Source organism: Podarcis vaucheri (assembly GCF_965113315.1).
Source record: "Podarcis vaucheri genome assembly, chromosome: 17".
NCBI classification, from domain to species: Eukaryota; Metazoa; Chordata; class Lepidosauria; order Squamata; family Lacertidae; genus Podarcis; species Podarcis vaucheri.
Window position 1 is genome coordinate 14396684 of NC_138755.1, and position 22251 is coordinate 14418934.

The 22251-nt window shown below is 43.6% G+C and overlaps 1 protein-coding gene across 2 annotated transcripts in view; it reads right to left on the reverse strand.

The window, feature by feature from the left end:
- The window catches only part of KANK1 (KN motif and ankyrin repeat domains 1), a 126018-nt gene that overhangs the window by 40829 nt on the left and 62938 nt on the right, over positions 1-22251 (reverse strand). Inside the window, exon 2 of one of the 2 annotated variants that reach the window (XM_082204576.1) lies at positions 14852-14966. In XM_082204576.1, coding sequence (XP_082060702.1) covers positions 14852-14888 — 37 coding nt within the window. In that variant the 5' untranslated portion in view covers positions 14889-14966. Of the gene's footprint in view, positions 1-10905; positions 11049-14851; positions 14967-22251 lie in introns of those variants that run through there. The other variant, XM_082204577.1, reaches the window with a different exon arrangement.

The window sequence follows — 22251 nt, forward strand, 5'->3', positions numbered from 1 at the left end:
GATTTCCACACTTAATCTTCCTCTCCCACACAACATCTACTGATCATCAATTTCTCCTGATGATCTAGAGACCTAGAAAAGGAGAGACCAAGAACTCAAGGGCTACCCATTGAAGGGAGCAGAGAAACAAGACAGGTTGCTTATAGAAGAGTGTGAGGTAAGGAGAACGTCCATGGAACTTTGTACGATATAGAGGTCAAGGCAGCTGGAAGAGAAATGCAAAATTTCCTGAAATTCTGATGTCATGGGGAAAACAGGCTTTTTGGGGGGAGTGGGGTTTCAGGAAAAACCCATAAATTGGGGGGAGGGGAATGAAAAGCATGCAATGCTTGTTTAGCTCCTTCTACAGCTCAAAAGTCACTGTTACTCGGGTAACATAGAATGGGTGTATAATCTGGTTTGCCATTAAATCACCATGTTTGGTTTATTTATTCAGTAAATAATTACAATTTCAGTTTCCTTTTATTTGTTATTTTAAATGTTACAAATGGAGCTATAAGGCACTGAACTGTTTTGCAGGTTTTTGAGGAGTAGGCAAACAATTACAAAAACGGGAGAAACCATGACCTTTGTAGCAAAAAATGAAAATTGCTATGCATTCTGTATGGATTGTGAAAAACTAAGTCCTACTTAGACCAGACCCATTGAAATTAATGAAGTCAAATTAGTCATGTCTATTAACTTCAGCCGGTCTGAGTAGGACTTGTGTTGACTCCCACCCAATGTCTCCCTCAGTCCTCCACAGTCAAGTAGACGTAAAGCATTCATTTCCATAAAAAGAGCTGTGAAAAGAAGAGGGCAGAGAGCCAAAACTCAATTAATATTTCAGAAAGTAAGACTCGTTAAATGCCATGTGCTATCTGTTTCCGCTTCTTCTACATCTTCATATTTATCATCATATTTATCATGGCTTTCTAAAAACTGAAGGTTTGCCTGAATTGAAACAAGCTTCTCTACCTTTTCCGATTTCATAGTCCAACATTTTTCAGTTTTTTGGGAGGGGGAATTTGGATTCCCCACCCCCCCAGGCTATCACATCTCTGAGTCCTGGGGGGATAGGGTGGTATACAAATGTAATAAATAATTACGATGGTGATCTCTAAGTAGGAGAAGCTTGCTTTGAATATAGTGCATATTCACAGAGCTGATATCATCAGTGAGGAACCTCTAGACAATTTGTGGGGCAATGAGTTCATGTTTATTGCAGCAAAAGGAACAGAGACCAGGCTTTGTTCTGCTCCTCCAATGGACAGCCTCAGACGCCGCAATTAATTTTGCAACATATGTCATATGCTGGGAGGAACAAGAGAGAATGTGCCCCGTTACAGCATTCCCTGAAATGCACCTAGTCACCGTTTCCATCCTGCTTTATCTGCAAAACGTCAATATTGGGTCAATCTCATCCTCAGGTTAATTTTTAAATGACCTCCTAAAATGGGAACAAATGATGCAATGCAGAGAAATGTAAAGGAAAGGAGGAAGGACACAGGTTGTATGTCCTAGGTAAAGGTAAAGGGACCCCTGACCATTAGGTCTGTTGTGGCCGACTCTGGGGGTTGCGACGCTCATCTCTCTTTATTGGCTGAGGGAGCCGGCGTACAGCTTCCGGGTCATGTGGCCAGCATGACTAAGCTGCTTCTGGCGAACCAGAGCAGCGCACGGAAACGCCGTTTACCTTCCCGCTGTTTACCGTCTACTTGCACTTCGATGTGTTTTTGAACTGCTAGGTTGGCAGGAGCAGGGGCCAAGCAACGGGAGCTCACCCCGTCACGGGGATTCGAACCGCCGACCTTCTGATCCGCAAGTCCTAGGCTCTGTGGTTGAGACCACAGCGCCACCCACATCCCTGTTCTATGCCCTACCCTACACCAAAGGCTCTTTCATTCTGCAGACTTCTATATGCAGGAAGGATGGAGGCAATTTTTGCAAATCCCCACCCTCTGTCTTCTGCAGTCTTGCATGCTGAATCCCATGGTACTCTGTAGAGCCCCCCCCCCACCCTCTGGAGCAGATCACAGGGACAATGAGGATTGCTGGGGTGGGAATCAGCAAAAAATATGCCCCCCTCCCCCTTCCAGTCTTGTAAGTTTCTGCAGGATCCAAGAGCCATCTCTGAATGAAAGGACAGCACTGGATACAACCAGAAGTTCAATGGTACATTCCTCCCCTAAGAGTCCTGGTAAATGTATTTCAGTCTCCCCCGTACACAGGAATTCTACCATATTTTTCCGCTCTATAAGATGCACCAGACCATAAGACACACTAGATTTTGGAGGAGGAAAACAAGAAAAAAATATTCTGAATCTCAGAAGTCAGAACAGCAAGAGGGATCGCTGCGCAGCGAAAGCAGCGATCCCTCTTGCTATTCTGGCTTCTGGGATAGCTGCGCAGCCTGCATTCGATCCATAAGACGCACACACATTTCCCCTTACTTTTTAGGAGGTAAAAAGTGTGTATTATAGAGTGAAAAATACGGCAAGAGTTTTCACAACCAGAACAGCCTACTATGGGGTGTTAATAAAAGACTAACAGACTCCTGAGAGGAATGGGCAGGCAGGTGAAACAGAGGAGGGAATGGACCCTGCAAAGGGCCAAGTTGAAACCAAAGGAAGTGTGCTAAAATGGAAGATTTTTACCAGGGGACTCCACAGAAAACCAGCTCTTCAGGAGTTGGGACTGCGGTAAAATTTCCATTCCCTGCAGCAATAACTACAGCCATGAAAAAGAGGGATTGAGCAGGATGGGCATCACCATATGCAAGGACAGGAGGTACCTGGAAGTTTCCAGGTGTGCTGCACCTCCGTTGCCTTTCATACAATGGCTCTAGTACCTAAAGTGCCTCCCTTTTTTCCTCCTGGTGTAATTTGGGACTGCCCATGACAAAGCCCGCTTTATTCAGCCAGGGAACAGTAAGCAGGGAGGGGAGAGCAAAGTGTTGCCTGCAGAGAGGGAATGCGTAGGTGTGTTTGTAAGAGGGTGGGAAGCCTTGTCGTCGTCGTCCCCCCATCTGCCATCCATCTCTTCTGGACCAATCACGTCCCCATTCACAGCTGCTCTGTGCTTCCCGCGCCAGCCTGAATTCCTATTTCTACTCCTGTCTCTCTGCCTCCCCTGCCTCTGCCTCTTCCTGTGTATCCATCCTTCCCTTTTGCAGCACCTTACAAAGCACGCTGGAGTCCTGACTCCGGGCCTTCAAAGCACCTTACCCCAGGTGTCATTGTGACACCCACCTGCCAAATTTGCACACGCAAGAGAGAGGGGTCATGCTGAGATGCGTCCAAGGGAATGGGGGCAATTCGCAAGCCCCCAGCTGGCTCCAGCCCACTGGCCGGCAGCCGGGCAATCTCCGGTCCTTGGCTCAGAATCAAACAGCAACTCACAGCTTCAGAAGCCTTCAGAAGCTTGAGCATGCTCTAATCAGCAGAGTGAATAACATGCAACAGAAGTGGCGGGTAGAGGCGGTGTAAAGCGTATTTACAGGCATTTTATTCAGCATCAGGATGAAGGGAAAAACATGTCTACTCCCCTTCGTGTCCAAGCAAAAGGCATAACCAAAAGCTATACACAAATGGAAGTTCCCAGCAAGCTGTGCTGTGCTGGAGTGTAAACAGGCATGTGACACACAACAATCATGCCTGTTCCTTTTAAGGTGGAACAGAATATTCTAACAAGTCACACTGCTGCGATTCACGCCCAGTGTTGTCCTAACTATGACTGAGGACACAGACCTTCCTTGCAGGATGATAACAACTCCATTTTACAACCAGGCTGATCTGTGAGATGGATTGGGTTTTGTGACAATGTACATTTCCCATAGCAAATGTGTTGTGCATCTTCAAGTTAAAATACTTAAAAAGAAAAGGAAAAATAGATAATCAATAAGTAAAAAATAAATATTACTTTGAAGGAATCAGAAAAGGCTTGCAAATATCCACTCACATAAATCTCTGCTGCAGATAAGACACCCAGATGACTACTAAGATGAGGGATTTTTTTTTAAAAAAAAATTCCTTTTAGGGTATTCATCAGTCATAATGACTCATGTAGGTTTGTGGGGGAATGTGGTATATGAAAGCCTACATTGCAAACCTAAGTGTCAAATAAACAGGAGAACTGCATTTGAAGGCACAGAGATTTCTGAAACATCAGCATGAGAACAACTGTGAAAGCTAAGAACAACTTTGCTTATGGGAGGAACTTTTTAAATATAATCTAAATGCACATGAACTTCAAGTAGAAAGTGGTAAGGAAGCAAATAATTACATTAGCTCAGCTAGGATCTTTGGCCTGTTAATTTTATTTTGTGAGATGATACTGGATTAAAACTCAACTCCTGCTGGGTTCCAAACATAACACCCTAAAGTTTCTATGTTACTGAGCTTATGGAGACTTTCCAGGAGGAGAGAAGGCAGCTTTAAAATAGCATACCCATCTAAGACAATATTCCACATCTTGTTTCAGTGTTTACTGTACAGTTGAGCTGAGCCCCCAGTTGCTTAAGACCTATGTTACTTCTAAGAAGTAAAGGTAAAGAGACCCCTGACCGTTAGGTCCAGTCGCGGACGACTCTGGGGTTGCGGCGCTCATCTCACTTTATTGGCCGAGGGAGCCGGCGTACAGCTTCCGGGTCATGTGGCCAGCATGACTAAGCCGCTTCTGGCAAACCAGAGCAGCGCACGCAAACGCCGTTTACCATCCCACCAGAGCGGTACCTATTCATCTACTTGCACTTTGATGTGCTTTCAAACTGCTAGGTTGGCAGGAGCAGGGACCGAGCAACGGGAGCTCACCCTGTCACGGGGATTTGAACCGCTGACCTTCTGATCAGCAAGTCCTAGGCTCTGTGGTTTAACCCACAGCGCCACCCAGAAGTATTTGCACCTAAAACACTGCCAAATGAAAGCTTCAAGGCAGACACAATTCTCTACGTTTGCACCCCACAAAGTCACTTGTGTGGATCCAAAGGTGACCTGTTGGTAGTCAAGATAACCCCACAATTAATTGCTAGTTGCTATAGCAATGAGCTCATATGTTTGCTTTGATGCAACTTAATTGGTTTGGTTTGAAGGTACCCTTATCTGTGGGTCTGAGATACTGGGCTCTGAGCCCAGAGAGGGGAGAACAGCTGTGATGTGTTGGGCACCGGCCACTTGTGCTCCCATCTAATTAGGGCAATGGGACATAGTCTGCTCCACTGTGCTCCCATCTAATTAGGGCAATGGGACATAGTCTGCTCCACTGTACGAAAAATTCATAAATTTTGGGATGGGTGCGGACAAACCACCTCCTTGCTGCGGTACCTGCTTGCAGCAGGCTTGCACCTGTAAGAGCAAGGAGAACCAACGGGCTGCTTTGGCTGTAAGTCTATACTGATCTTTAATAAAGCATTAGAACTGACTAGTCTCATGTCTTTCATCTCCTTGGCTAGCACTGCACAGGTCTCAAACTCCTAGGACCTTTCCTCTGGCTCTGGGGCTGGGATGCAGCTCACAACATCACTGTACGGTGGACCCTCTGGATACAAATGTAATTCATTCCAGGGGTCCGTGCGCACCCTGAAAAATCCGTATCCAGAGGTGCCACTTCTGTGCACACGCGCAGCGCGATAAAGCACTTCTGCACATGCGGCAAAACCCGGAAAAATACTTCCAGGTTTGCCGCTTTCGCAACCTGACGTTTACATTACTCGAGAGTAACGTAACCCGAGAGTCTACTGTACAATGAAGAAGTTCCGTCAGCAGCCAGGTGCCCACCCTTAGTTCCATTGCCATCCTGTACACATTTACTTGGGAGCAGTCTCAATGGACTCGGTCGGGGTATGACTCTTCTGCTTGTTCCAAAGAATTTCCACAGGATTTGGATAATTCACGGGCTGCATTCATATGTTCCATTCTGAACTATTGTTTTAGTGAGAGGTCAACAAGCCTGGCCTCTTCTCTCCCACATGGCTGCAATAAGAAATCGGGAGCCTCCGCTTCTGCTTAACCTCTAAACAAGTAGAGCAACATTGAATGCTCAGTGCTTGGAAACACCAGTGGAAGCTGCCTGGGAAAGTTTACAGTCGTCATTCCAGCCCACAGAAAACTCACTCAGTGCATGAGTCAATTCTTTTTACTAGAGAGCCGAGAGTACAAAGAAAGTAGGAAGATTCTACAGCATTAAAATTTGGGGGACGCTTGAATTTTCCCAGGTGCTTTGAACAAGGGTATTTTGAAGTTTCACGGGCCAACATTCTTTTGCAGAACTATGCTGTAGAACAGTGTTTTTCAACCTTTTTTGGGCAAAGGCACACTTGTTTCATGAAAAAAATCACGAGGCACACCACCACTGTGTGCGGAGAGGGAGATGTCAGAGCCCCGCTGCTCTCTATGGGGAATCGGATGAGAGCGGACCGCCTGTCCGCTCTCATCCGATCCCATCCGATCTGATCCCCACCCAGGACAGATGGAAAATAGGGTGGACACAGTCCGGCACCCGCCTAGTGGGCGAAAATTTGACTTTTTTTTTTTAATCTTTCGAATTTTTCAATTTTTCCCACGGCACACCAGGCAACATCTCGCGGCACACTAGTGTGCCGCGGAACAGTGGTTGAAAAACACTGCTGTAGAACAACATTCACTTAGTCCTCATTTTCTTCATGTAATTTGTCACCACAAGAAGTGGAGCTACAGGGAACCAGGCAGAGGGCCTTTTCGGTAGTAGCACTCAACTTGTGGAACACCCTCCTGTCAGATGTCAAAAAGACAAGTAACTATAGTATATAACTTTTAGAAGACATCTGAAGGCAGCCCCATACAGGGAAGCTTTTTAACATGTAAAGTCTTATTGTGCTTCTATATGCAGTCGTACCTTGGTTTTCGAACAGCTTAGTTCTCCAACGTTTTGGCTCCCAAACGCCGCAAACCCAGAATGGCTGTTCTGGTTTGCAAATTATTTTTGGAAGCCAAACATCTGATGGGGTGTCCGATTGGCTACAGGATTTTCCTGCAGCCAATCAGAAGCCATGCTTTGGTTTCCGAACGTTTTTGAAGTCAAATGGCCTTCCGGAATGGATTCCCTTTGACTTCCAAGGTACGACTGTATGTTGGAAGCCACCCAGAATAGATGGGGCAAGCCAGTCAGTTGGGCGGGGTGCAAATAATAAAATCGTCGTCATCATCACAATTCACCTCCCCAAATTTAAGATTAATACTACACCTTAATTAGGTAATCAGAATCTTGATGGGAATTGATCATGCTCTTTAAAAGTCTGATAGCTTTCTAAACAAGCTGGACATTTCCAGCCTCTGTGGCTTAAAAAGATAAGATCAGCTGTATATTGATTAGGTTCACAGTGAGCTACAAAGCAAAATGCTTGCAACCATTGGGAAAGCGGAGTTAAAATGCAACCAAGACTGCAAAGTTAAATCTGAAGGATGAAAACTAGTTGTATAAGTTTGTGTCCACACACAAATGGGGCTCTCTTACAGGAGTGTGAATATTGCCTTTGTGCTTATAGAGCACTCTCATTCCTTAGCTGGTAAAAAGAATCCACTGTGTACCTACAGTTTTCTGATGATGGTGAACAGCACTAGATATTAGAGTATACGGTATCTTCAAATGATTTGAAAGTCACTTCAGACCATCTTTCGAACAAGTTCTATATGGAGACAACAAACTAAAAACGCGGATCACTTTCTTCTTTGTTGCTGAGTTTTCACGAAAGAGGCCCCAAACTATTTTCAAAAGGTGCCTTCTCAGCTCCATTTGGCAAATGATGCTATCAAGTTAATTAATACACCTACATGCTTTTGAAATTCTTGCAAGCAGGAGGGTGTGTCCTCTACAGCTTCTTTTCAGCATCTTTCCCAGGTTCCCAGAGAATGAAGAGAAGCAAGAAAGAGGGAAAGATATGAGGAGGAAAGACAACCGGGGGGAGTTATTAAAAGTGTGAAGCTGTAAACATAACTATGGAAGAATGAAGTGGGAAGACAATGGCTTTTACATTCTTTAGCATTTTCTTCAGCTTGAAATGTGCCCCTCTGTGCCCTATGCAGACTTTTATATACCGTGTTTTTCGCTCCATAAGATGTAAGGGCAAATGTGATTGCGTCTTATGGAACGAATGGCGCTGCGCAGAGAGGGAGAGCTGCGCAGCGTCCCTTCAGCGAAGCGGGAGGAGGAACAGAGCCCCTTCTGCACAGCGCCTGTTATGCGAAGCCAGAGGAAGAACAGAAGGGACTCCTTCTGTTCCTTCTCCAGATTCGCTGAAGGGGCGCTGCGCAGTTCTCCCTCTCAGAGAGGGAGAACTGCGCAGCGCCCCTTCAGCGACACGCCGTCCTCGCTTCTGCCTTAGCCGTGCACAGCCTCTTCGGGCAGGGGGAGCCTTCATCCCGCTGCCCTGAAGAGGCTTGGTGCGGTTATCTCAGAAGCCAGAACAGCCACACGGTATCCCAGAAGCCAGATCCCTCTTGCTGTTCTGGCTTCTGGGATTCAGAATAACTTTTTTCCTGTTTTCCTCCTCCCAAAACTAGGTGAGTCTTATGGTCTGGTGCATCTTTTGGAGCGAAAAATATGGTAATGCTTCTAGGTTTAAGAACCCAAGTTACCTTTTTTAAAAAAACAACAACCACCAATTTGTATTTATAAAGGTGATTTCTAAATGCCCCGTTCCAAGGCCTCTCCCCAATACGAACAGCACCTTGCCCCAACTTGCCCATATGTCTCCTCCTCCTCAGGGAATGGCAAGCTTTTCAAACAGGGAACAAACTGTTCAGTTTTCTTGGAAGAAAAAAGAAACCTAACTGACCAGGAGACACAGTTAGAAGTGACAGAAAATAATGCCTAGGCCCAGCACTTCTGTAGTCTCAAGTGTGCATGCCACTGGGAGCTACTCTATAAACCTGCACCTCATAAAACAAAACCATAATTTCTGCAAGCCACATATTGCTGCAAGGCAGTGTAAAAGCTCCACTCCTAAATTGCTCCTTCCCAGCCTGTCACAACCATAGATGGTTTCAGCTAGGTCCCCATCGTCGTCTTCACCTCCCACCTTGTCTACAGACATCTTCCAACTGCAGTATCATGACCTAGGGCACTGTTTCTTCTACCATGAACTCATGGAAGAGGTGCTTGCTCCTGCTTCCCCTGTATCCTCAAGGTTATTTCATGAAAAACCCTTTAACCTAGTCCCTCAGAAAGATACCCTATGATGCAGAATGTGGTGGCATAAATCTAGACTGTACCACTTGAGTCCAAAATTCGGTGCACCACAATTCAGCCTCCCAGACACTGAGGTCAGGCTCCGAAGGTCTTCTGGTGGCTCCCTCAAAGTGTCGGTGTTTAAAGCCCTAAATGGCCTCGGTCTGGTATACCTGAAGGAGCGTCTCCACCCCCATTGTTCAGCCTGGACACCGAGGTCCAGCGCCTTCTGGTGGCTCCCTCACTACAAGAAATGAGGTGGGAACCAGGCAGAGGGCCTTCTCAGTGGTGGCGCCCGCCCTGTGGAAAGCCTTCCCAGCAGATGTCAAGGAAATAAAGAACTATACAACTTTTAGAAGACACCTGAAGGCAGCCCTGTATCGCGAACATTTATGTTTGGCATTTTATTATTTTTAATATTTTGCTGTAAGCCACCCAGAGTGGTTGGGAAAATATAATATAACAACAACAACAACAACAACAATTTTGATGCCTTCCATCAGCTTTGGTTGGTGATGCACCTGCTCCCCTATTTGGGAAGTGATAGCCTAAGTTCTGTCATCTATGCTCTGGTAAGCTCTAGCTTAGATTACTGCAATGTGTTATATGTGGAGCTGTCTCTGGAGAAAGTTCGAAAACTCCAGCCGGTGCAGAATTCAACAGCCAGGTTTGTCACTGGGGCAAGATGGTTTGAGTATATTACACCGATTCTGTCCTGGCTGAAGTGGCTGCTGGCTAGTTTCTGGGACCAATTCAAAGTGCTGGTTTTAACCTATAAAGCCTTTAACAGCCAAATGCCTGGTTATGGAGAAACATTTTCGCTTTCTTTAATGTGGTATACCACAAGATGGAGCCAGTCCAAGTGGTAACTAAAGACCTTTGCAGCATCAAAATTGATTTGAGGAGAGGTGTACACGAGTTTTCAGGAGCAATCCGAATAAGCAAAAGAAAGCTTAACTGGCCACAAGATAAGAAAACGTTTATATTTAGATTTAACTCCACTTTAGAACACATCCAAAATGCAATTAGGATCATATCACACACAGCAAGAAGTGATATCAGATATTCCAAGCACATGCCATAAGTAGTCCAAGTAAACAGGTCCCCTCCTCCCCACCCCAAATAAGTCCACTTTGGAGATTATTGTCCCTTTATTTAAGGCATCCATGAAGGTTCCAGCTGAATTCTAAATAGATGGTCCATTGTAGACCACATTACATGTGACACTGTCAGGATTAATTGAAATAAATCAAAATAAATCAAAATTGCATCACGCATTCAGATCTTTAAACAGATTACTGCTGCACCACCTACTCTAACTCAACTTACAAAATTTAAGGAAACTTTTAAGTGTATGCATGAGATGTGTCCGAAACCATTGCAAATCTTATAAATCTTATAACAGCAAATCTTATAAATCTTATAACAGCATGTTCTTGTTTAGCTTACCTGCCTAATAAAGCGACTGCCGTTAATCCTGCCCCAAAGCAACGGCGACACAAACACACAATACATCCCTATGTTCTGACAACACAACGTGCAAAGCACAGGGAACACAAGTGCCAGAATAAAAAATTAAAAACCTGCCAGCATATAGTCTTGCCGGCTAAAATAGAAGATCACACATAATGAAAAAGTCTACTCCCCAAACGTGTAATCGACGACTCATTGCTCACCACCATATGAAATTAGTTCCCAAACATCTGCAACCCCTCTAGAACCTACCGTTCGAAGGGCTACAACCGTCTCCATGAGCAGACACTCTTGACAACGGAATCGGTAAGCCAACGTTCTGGTCTTCGTCCCGATAGATCAGAGCATGGAGAGGAAAAACCCTCCGCCTGTTTAGCTTGACTTTCTGCTCTTTGAATACAGGGCAATTAAGAAACCTGTTCCGATGCTCTCAACGCCCAGTTGTGGATTACGAGACCAGACTCCCTCACCCGGCACAGCAGAGAACCAATACCAGACGTGCCGGGGAGTCCAACGCTATTATGAAACGCTCATGATCTGAACAAACACACACACACAAAACCAAGAATGACACGTTGGAACGGAGAGCTGAAGGGTGTATAATGCAAAGCAAGTCCCGACAGTGTTAGAAGAGCAAAACCCTAGTTAGCCTTTGGTTTGGGTGCTGTGCTTTTTAAAAAAGAAGTCTCTCTTAATGAGATACGGGGGGCAATTTTATTTCTTTTATGCATTTGTTGTAAGAAATATCAGCGTATGTAACGTGGCTGCACATGCAGCAATATTGTTTACCACTTAAAACAGTGGAACAGCCTTACTGGTGTGTGAATTATTCAAAGCAGAGAGATCCGGTTTCATATGTCCCTGACCAATAAAGAAACACATTGCAGACAACACTCCGGCTGCACTGCAAATCCATCCCCACAAATTCCATGCATAATCATTATCTCCCAAAGGGAAAAATTCCTTCTGTATTACGTAAAAAAATAGTTTCTCGGCCTTCTGAACAGAATGCCAAAATTGAAAGCAACTTCTGCCAAGCTAATAGCCCTAAAGGGTTTCCAGTTCCTTTTCAAACACCTCCTCTGACACAACCTGGTGCCCTGTACTGAAGTTCTACGGCTGACATGATTGGTTAACTGAAAGGAGACCGTAGGGTTAAAATCAATTTGGCCTTTTCCATTTGGTTTTATATGTTTTAACCTTATACCTCCAAAACACTGACACAGCTAGATGAACTTGTTATATATATTTGGGGTGTGTGTGTGGAAATCTATACTTAAAGGTAAAGGTAAAGGACCCCTGACCATTAGGTCCAGTCGTGGCAGACTCTGGGGTTGCGGCGCTCATCTCGCTTTACTGGCCAAGGGAGCCGGCATACAGCTTCCGGGTCATGTGGCCAGCATGACTAAGCCGCTTCTGGCGAACCAGAGCAGCGCACGGAAACACCGTTTACCTTCCCGCCAGAGCGGTGCCTATTTCTCTACTTGCACTTTGACGTGCTTTCAAACTGCTAGGTTGGCAGGAACTGGAACTGAGCAACGGGAGCTCACCCCGTCACAGGGATTCGAACTGCCGACCTTCTGATCGGCAAGCCCTAGGCTCAGTGGTTTAGACCACAGTGCCACCCGCGTCCCATACGTTCAAATATCAGTTGAAGCCTATATTTCATGTTCAAAATAGCCAGGAAAGACACCGTAAGTGCAATTCACTATCACATTATTACAAATTCTCTGCCTGGGCAAGCATACTACGCTTGGCAGAAGACTGATCCTCCCATTCTGCTGTGTGTTCTGAGGATTCTCCCAACTGCACCCCTTCCACTGAACTTCAACTTGCCATGAACTGAACTGAAGCCCTTCCACTGAACTTCAACTTGCCATGATTTGTTAGTAGATTCTCATCCAAAATGCATTGCAGTTCGGTATCTTTCCTGAGTGGCTGAGATACCACAACTAAAATTGGTATGTTTGTTTACTAATTATAAATTACATCCTACACATCCATTTTTAGAGAAAGGAGGGGGGAAAGTTCAAACTACATTATAGTAGGATATTTGTTGAAGGGCTTCTTGAACATCGTGATTGCCTAATCCTACCCTAGTAAGTTTTCCTGCAGCAACTGGGAGCCAGTGTGGTGTAGTGGTTAAGAGTGATAGACTTGTAATCTGATGAACCAGGTTTGCTTCCCTGCTCCTCCACATGCAGCTGCTGGGTGACCTTGGGCCAGTCACACTTCTCTGAAGTCTCTCAGCCCCACTCACCTCACAGAGTGTTTGTTGTGGGGGAGGAAGGGAAAGGAGAATGTTAGCCTCTTTGAGACTCCTTCGGGTAGTGATAAAACGGGATATCAAATCCAAATCCAAACTGAAGGAAGGAGGGTCTAGAATCATATTTTCTGGTTGGACACATAATATAATAAAATCAGGTAATTCAGCGAGCAGTGCTTAATTTTCGCTCAGATTTGGTGCACCCAGACAGAAGAAAAAAAACATAGATGCATGGCTTCAGAGTCATCAATGAGGTGCACAAGGAAGCTGCTGCATAAACCAGTTTTGCAACAGGAGGGGCACACGAACTATTGGCGTGTACACACTACATGACAGTTTTGTGTTCAGTGCTAGATGCAGGCGCCTTGATGGGGTGCTGTATAGACATCATCCCCATGTCACACACCATTTGTCAATCTAAAGCTCATTCTGCTGGAACGGTTAGAATCCATTTTGTGCCAAGAATGCACTTCTCAAGCACAGGGGCGTTTTCAAGGGCCACCTTCTGCTGGGACAGGACTGCGCCACGCCCCAGCACCAGGTCCAACTTGTCTTTGAATGAAGCAAAATAGGAAGCGGTACGGTAGTATCTTAGCTGCCTCTATAGACAGTGGTACCTTGGTTTACGAACTAAATCCCTTTCCCGTTCTTAAACCAAAGCATCCTTAAACCAAGGCATGCTTTCCCATTGCAGCGGGGGCGGGGGGACGGGACTCAATTTACAAATGGAACACACTCAACAGGAAGCAGAACATGTTCTTTTCCAAGGCAAAGTTCACAAACCAAAACACCTACTTCCAGTTTTGCAGCATTCTTGATCCAAGTTGTTCATACACTAAGCTGTTCTTAAACCAAGGTACCACTGAGATATATATTCGCTGCACAGAAGCATATTAACACGTCATCTCCCAGCCCCTCTCTTCCAAAAGACTGTGAATATGAGAATGTGTATCTGTGAAAAGCCTAATGGAGGGAAGGGGAACAGAGGACACAGTTGCACACTAGTTTGAAAACACATTGACCTGTGTGCATAGACAATGCAGTTTTCATACAAAAGTGTTGTGCAACTGCAAACTGCTATGCACAAACGAAAAAATGACCCCTTGGCATGTGAAAGGCAATGTTTGTTTGGACCCTGGGTGAGAACCCAAAGGCTGAGGGGAAGGGTATATCAGAAAGAAAATGAATTGGTAATTCACTTCTAACTTTGTATTAAAATTTTTATGTGCAACTGTGTGTTTTTCTATTATGTTTGTTGTTTACGTTGTCCGTTGATGCTTCAGTTTTCTTAAGAGATATTTTTAAGATAGTAAGCAGGATAGAAATGTTGTAAACAACAACAACACATTTGTACATAGCCTGTACAGACTCCTCCTTCTAGCCCAGTAAATGCATTCAGACCCTTGAGGTTGCACCCTCTGCAAAAGGATAATGTCACAAGTGGGAGGGAATCATGACAATGAAAAGATTCCAAGCCTGATAGAGCTTTACAGGACTTCCTTTGACAGAAATGTTCTGTTCCTGGCAAGGAAAAAACAAAACCAGGAATGCTCTGTTTAACTCTGGTTATGCAAGTCTTCATAATGGCGCCATAAGTCTCCCTACTTGCAGTTCTCTTAACGATTCCAGGTCATTTGTTGCTTCTTGTTAAAAACAGAAGCCAGCTTGCTGCTATCAGTTATGCAACTTATACACCGGATAACTTGGATGCAGACATCATGCATGAGCCATTCAGACATGACAAAACTGACACGGAAATAACCACATGGTAGGGAGATATTTCATGATACTATTTCAATACTTGGGGGAATAAACATGTACACAGCATTTTAAGAACACGACATTTTTTTAAAAAAAAATATGCCATGAACAATAGGCTTAGTATAGTTTTGCTATACTAGGGAGGTTACTTCTCATAAGGCAAAAAGTTACCTGTGGAGCTGCCGTTAATATTTGCTGGCTGGGCCATGCTTGCTGAGTGACAAATCCAGAAACTGACTGTTAGGAGTCATGCAAATCAAGCATCAAATCCAATCAGGCATGCAACCTGCAAGAGGGAAAAAAAGGTCATCAAAATATTGCAATTCCAAAACTAGTTGACTTTCATTATAAAGATCACCAGGTATAGGCCCTTGTCCTCAAGTTTAAGCATAGAAAATGTGATAGGCTGATGCATTTTAAAAATAATAATACAGAAGAGTGTGAGTTTCAAAAGTCAAGTGACTTAAAGCATTACTGTCAGGCACACCATTAACAGAAAGACATAGCTGTCCATTTACAGATTTGAAAATAAGGGACCAGCAGCCTCGAAAATAAGGGATCAGCAGCCAAAATAGGGGATCAACAATTACTTTGTTAAAATACATATTTTGTTGTGTGCAAATGGCTTTAGATACCTATTAGGTTCATAAATTACCATATAGCATATATTCAACACAAAAAAACCAGCAACAATTTGTTGTTGACAAAGGACAGCTGGACATAGAAAGGGCCCCATTACCTTCAGCAGCTTATTTAAGGGACATCATCAATAAGGGACATGGCGCTGGGATAAGGGACTGTCCTGCCAAATAAGGGACGCTTGATAGCTATGCAGAAAGATGAAAATATCTGAGCAAACTGAACACAGATGTTGGTAAACACCACAGACCACAAATCTTCTACAGCAAATATGAAGTAACACAAGCACGGCTTTGATTAGAGGGGCAATCAATAAGGCAGTGATTGTAACAACGAAGCCCTGAAATACAAAGAGTCTACATAAACATAAAGGAGCAAAGAACTTCAATTTGGACTAACAAACATCACTTTTATTTGCCTCTAGGTTGCTTGAAAGGCATTAGAGTCCAGACCAGAATCTGACTGAAATGTGTTATTTGAAATATAAAAGCAAAGGGGAGCTAAATTATAGACTGGAAAATTACAGACAGGCCCGAAGGACCTAGACAGTAGCATGAGAAATGTACTTTGCCAATACTGTTTGTGAGAGAGCATGATGTTATGCCACAATAATTGCAAAGTGCGAAAAATGGATTGGGAAATCCAAATCAGCTTCTGGGCACAACTGTATTCATGTCACAGGACCAATACAACTGAACTGCACACTAGCACTATGTTCACAGTGCAGTTTCAGAAGCAGCGAGCTGCATGGCACTTTCATTCTCACATCAATGATTAAACCATGTGGGGCTTGTTTTGTCATTCAGCATCACTTATCTAGCCAGCAATAGGTGGCTGTAATTTAAACCAATCAAGGGGAATTTAAACCAAGAAGGAAAACTGATCTGCAAAAAATATAACTTTGCAATTTGCAGGCAGTGTTCAGCCTTGTGTATGTATATACAGTAGTACCTCAGGTTAAGTACTTAATTCGTTCCGGAGGTCTGTACTTAACCTGAAACTGTTCTTAACCTGAAGCACTACTTTAGCTAATGGGGCCTCCTGTTGCCGCTGCGCTGCCGGAGCCCGATTTCTGTTCTCATCCTGAAGCAAAGTGCTTAACTATTTCTGGGTTAGCAGACTCTGTAATCTGAAGCGTAGGTAACCGGAAGCGTATGTAACCCGAGGTACCACTGTACTGAATATCACACACACACACAATATTTGTGTATATTGAAGTTTAGAAGGTGTCACACAGAGCGTGCATATTAGAAGGTTTGTTTCTCAGAAAATTAGGCTTTCTGCCCTTACCAATCCTGTGTTCCTACATGCTTGTTTCATACCTGCCTGAGATTACTGTGCTCTGAATACTTCAGGGCAAATGCAAAAACAAGTAACGACTGGTTAGAAGTACTATTTGCTAATAGAAGTTAGATGCTACTCTCAAGGCGGGAGAAGGCATTCTTTATTCCGTATTCAAACACTGAATAGTCAATGTGCCAAGAGTCTCGGTACTGACATGGCTTCACAGGACTGTCAAAAATTGGAACAAATTTCTTTTCCGCATACAGGCAAAAGCTTATTCATCAACGCACGTAGCTGATGAAAGTCTTGAGAAAAAGAAAAAGGGAAAATAAAAAATCAGGGGACTTACTGGGTCCTTTGTCCACCTATTGCTATTTAAGCCTGTGCCTAAACCACACATTCAGAAGCTGCCACTGACTAGACTTGGGGCCCCTTCATCTTGACTTAGGCTACTTACTTTACTGCATCCTGTGCAATTAATATAAATGTACCGTATTTTTCGCTCTATAAGATGCACCAGACCACAAGACCCACCTAGTTTTTGGAGGAAGAAAACAAGAAAAAAAAATATTCTGAATCTCAGAAGCCAGAACAGCAAGAGGGACCGCTGTGCAGTGAAAGAAGCAATCCCTCTTGCTGTTCTGGCTTCTGGGATAGCTGTGCGGCCTGCATTCGCTCTATAAGATGCACACACATTTCCCCTTACTTTTTAGGAGGGAAAAAGTGAGTCTTATAGAGCAAAAAATGTGTTATATGTCTAATTCTAAGCGTAGGAAAGCCCTCCTTATAATGCACAAGCTACAGAAACAAAAATATATAATGCATGTATCCACCATGCATTGTGCAGGGTGCGCTATGGACATGTATGGTACTTGCTCAATTTAACCACTACTCTGTGAGTCCAGTACAAAATTCAGTTTCACTAGATAGCCTTTAGCAAGCCAACAGACCTCCTTCACCTCAATATTTGATCTGCAATATGAGGATTAAAGAAATGATCTGATGATAACCAGGGTAATACGTTCAAGGTAGGTAGCAGTGTTGATCTGACACAGTTGAAATAAATAAAAAAATAAGGAAATTGTCCAGTAGCACCTTAGAGACCAGCTAAGTTTGTTCTGGGTATAAGCTTTCGTGTGCATGTATACTTCTTCAGATACACTGACCCTTATATATAGTGGGGGTGGGGTTTTTCTCAGAAGAGTAGTAGGAGATGGGTGATTGAAGAAGTGTGCATGCACATGAAAGCTTATACCCAGAACAAACTTAGTTGGCCTCTAAGGTGCTACTGGACAATTTTTTAAATTAATTTTGACAGGGTAATATGGGACATGCTTTAGAAAAGCTCAGCAAATGCCAGGGGTAGGCAGACACCACATGCAATAGCTTTTTCTGAAGAGTAAGAATTAAGGTAAGTGAAATGTTAAGATTATATAAAGTTGCCAAAGCCTGAGAACTGAAATGGCTCCATTTGCTAGATATAAACTCTAATGTGGGCCATTCCTTCATCAGTGGGAACTTTTAGTTAATCTGCAATTTCAGCCTCCCCAAGTTGCCAGTCGCTGCATGAAGATGTTTTTCTGGGCACTTGGCCAGAGTACAGTGTTTAAAATGTAACCCTGAGTGACGATAAAAACAAGACACACCAGTCCCTGGAACCTCCCACAGCAGGGCATGAAAGGGACTCCTTCAGACATGGCTTGCAGGAAAGTGGGCAGTCAGGTCAGGAATAGCTTACCCAAACCACATCAAGGTGCCACTATGGCTTAATTCAAGACTTCACCATGTTTAGAGTAGATCCGCTGAGTTCAGTGGGTTTACTCAATGCAGGGCTATGTCTAGTTCAAATCCCTTGACCAGGCACCCCCAAACTCGGCCCTCCAGATGTTTTAGGACTACAATTCCCATCATCCCTGACCGCTGGTCCTGTTAGCTAGGGACGATGGGAGTTGTAGTCCCAAAACAGCTGGAGGGCCGAGTTTGGGGGTGCCTGCCCTTGACTTTACTGCATAAGAATATAGTTAGCATTACATGCAGCTGATGATGACATCCCTGTGGCCCAGGTGTTTCCTTCTGGGTTCAGGAGCTTAGGAGTGAGGCACTTTAAACTGAGCTGAGATTCGTTCGTAGAGTTTAGATGGCAGACTCACATTTACAGAGCTTCAACAATATGCAGTGTTACAAGACTTGTGATGATATGAACTAGTGGTTACACTGTAATTATGGATTGCAATTTTTAAGCAGCGATTGCTATGGTCTCATAGACCCTGCATATACTCAAAACTTTTTATTTATTTGCATTCTTTGTTTATTGTGTCAATAAATGAAGTATCTCGACAAACTTTCATTAGCTATGAGAACAGACTTATAGCACAGGAAAATGCTCGCAGAATAACAGCAAAGGCATCACAGAAACAAAACGGTAAAAAGCATTGTTTATATTCTTTTAGAAATGAAAGGTTGTTTTTTTAACCCAAACACCAACTCTTAAGGCATCATCCCCATTTTAGCTCATGAAATGCAACTGAAGAGCCTGAAGACCACTGCGATTTTGGTATCTGTTCACCGTGAGAATATAGTAGAATAGCAATTGCTGTTACACTCCCTCCCCTCTGCCGCAAATATCAACTTGCAGCTCAGTAATAAGTGACCTGCATTAAAGTGTGCTATTCAAGTTATGATACGGATAACCATTATGTATGATTCCACTGCCACCATCCTCTTATCAAGTGCCAAGCTGGAATTTTCTACATTTCAAGGTTAAGAGTACTGGAAAATGTACAGTTCTGCTAAATGTGGCTTGGCATCTGTCAGCTCCATAATATGTAGTTATATTGTGCAGGCTGAATGCAACCTCTGACCTAGGTCACAACACTTGTGACGCTTGGTACTGGGCAAACTGCTTATTACTCTTTACACCACTGTCAGTGTGCATCATTTTTCAAAAAGTTACTTGTAGAAAGAGGCAACACTACGGCTCTGAAGACGGCAATGATAAATCTCTGAGTCAGGACAAAGTGTCCTGTCTTTTCAGCCACACAGGAAGCTCTAGCAAATTACATTTGGCAAAACTATTTAAGAGCTAAGGCTACAGCTCTGTGCTGATATTAGCTAACACACTATTCAGAGAGCACCCTGTATATTTGTGTACATTCCAAGCTATAATCAGACCCTATTCCTAACAAAAGTTCAGCTCGAAAGGGCAGATTTAACTGCAATGCGACACTTGCCAAGCCCAATCCACAAGACTAGCAAACTTTCTTAGTCTGGATACACTGCTACTTCCAATATTTGATAGCTAGAAAAACCTTTTAACAAAAGCTCATTGTTCTTAGCACAGTTCGGGGAATAAAGATGGAATATTTTTGTTGCGCAGCTAATTACTCAGCAGAAAAGGGGTTCAAAGTGTGTGGTTTTACACCAAAACAAATTCATGCTTTCTATGTAAAAACAGTGAAACTAAACATTGAAACTAATATTTCATGGATTCTTCTTGGGGTTGTTTTTTTTGCATGGTTCTTTACTTCACAGGCGCAACTACTCCCGAAGATAGCAATAGCTTTCATGAAATTGTTCACAAAAAAATGAAGTATCAATTTACTCTATGAAGTATCTATATGTGCTTTATACTTATGTAGTCCAACAGCTCTTAGTTGGCAAAAAGCCAGTCGTTAAATTTCAGTCCATCAGCTCAGCTTCCTCACTTCCTCACCAGAGATGTTGGGCAGAAATTTTTCTACTCTCTCACCCAAAACCTCTGAGTCTCCTAAATTCATAAGTACAGTGGTACCTCGGGTTAAGAACTTAATTCGTTCTGGAGGTCCGTTCTTAACCTGAAACTGTTCTTAACCTGAAGCACCACTTTAGCTAATGGGGCCTCCTGCTGCTGCTGTGCCGCCAGAGCACGATTTCTGTTCTCATCCTGAAGCAAAGTTCTTAACCTGAAGCACTATTTCTGGGTTAGTGGAGTGTGTAACCTGAAACGTATGTAACCTGAGGTACCAATGTATTGCTAACTTACCAAGTAGACCGGATGCTTTAGAAAAAAAACTCCACCCAGCACAGTTTTTACAACTAGCCTAGAAGTCTCTATTAGGGGGGATGATGGGGATGATGATGACGATGATAGTAATAATAATAATAATTTATTTATATCCCGCCCTCCCCAGCCGAAGCTGGGCTCAGAGCGGCTAACAACGGTAAAATAAGACAGCATATTGGATGCCCACCAAAGACAAGATTCAGTATTTCAGAAACTGATTTACATTGTTTTGAACTGCCTGTCTTGTCTCAAAGAATAAGAGATGTGTGTTAGGGAGCTATTATGAATGAAAAACAGTTCCAGGCTTTTCTTGCTGTTTTCTGCTCAGCTGATCTACATCCTTTCCAAAAGCACCTTGTCTTTTGTTGTTGTTTGTTGGCCAAATTGTTTTCATTGACTTTCCAAATTTTACCAAATCAGCCACAAATTAAGACAAACCTAATACACCTTTTCCAATCACTGCTTTCTCGCACTCCCTTCTTGGCGCGTCCAAAGTTTCCTCTTGTTGCTGCTTTATTTTCCTGGTTGCTTCTAGTTCACATTCCATTCCTTAAAACTGACCTTGCATTACAATAGGTTCTTTTATTGTTTTTAAACTTAGCATCCTTAACCGTCAGCTATCCACTTGCCCTAAAGCACCTTGTCTAGAAAGAGAACGACAGCCCTGGCAAACTTATTCCCTGGCTGGACATTCAAGATATCACGCACAACACACACAATCTCTTCCTTTTCCATCCTTTTGTAGACTGTTTGGAGAGATGAAATAACTTTAAAAACAGTCTGAGCTCTCTGGTCCCTGAGGCTTCAGGAGACCTTAGTTCAGTTTAATGTGCCTCAGGGAAGACTTGCTTCACCCCAAAAGAGCTCTGATCTCCCCCAAAACAAACTTCTTTGGAGATCCCTTGTAGCAGAGTAAGATTGTCTTCCATAAACACAGTTTTAACAATGAGTCCATAAGTGACTGTGGAGGCCAATTCTGGATCCACACGTCCTTCCACAGTGGGGACACTGGTTTCTGAGTGGGGTTGATCATGGTCTGGATTTGCCAAGCATGCCTTCCTCTTAGCACGTTTCTCCCTTGCGTCCTGAATTCATGTGTCTTCAAAGCCCATGACACCTTTGGTAAAGGCTGTTTTCCAATTGGAGCACTCACAGGCAAGTTGTTGGTGTTTATACTACATTTTAAAAAATTTGCCTTGAGACAGTCTTTAAACCCCTTTTGTTGACCACCTGCATTACGCTTTCCATTTTTAAGTTTGGAATAGAGGAATTCCCCCAAAGCAGTAATTCATCGGATACATTAATTCAAAATTATGCTTTCTCTAATCATACTGAGTGAAACATGTGTACCAAGTGTTCTTGGTTGATGCTAAATGGAAGAAGCCTTAATGAAAATCTAACAGGATGCCAGAGGTAAACGGAACAAGAACAATGAAGGGAATAACCTTAGATTAACAGATGGGGGGAGGAGTGGAACGGGATGAGGGGAGGGGGGAGAGAGAGAGAGAGAGAGAGAGAGAGAGAGAGAGAGAGAGAGATCTGTGGGCGGCCCATTGGTACCATGGATGCAGATCTGGTGGGCTGTTGACTAGTATCCGATTTGGCA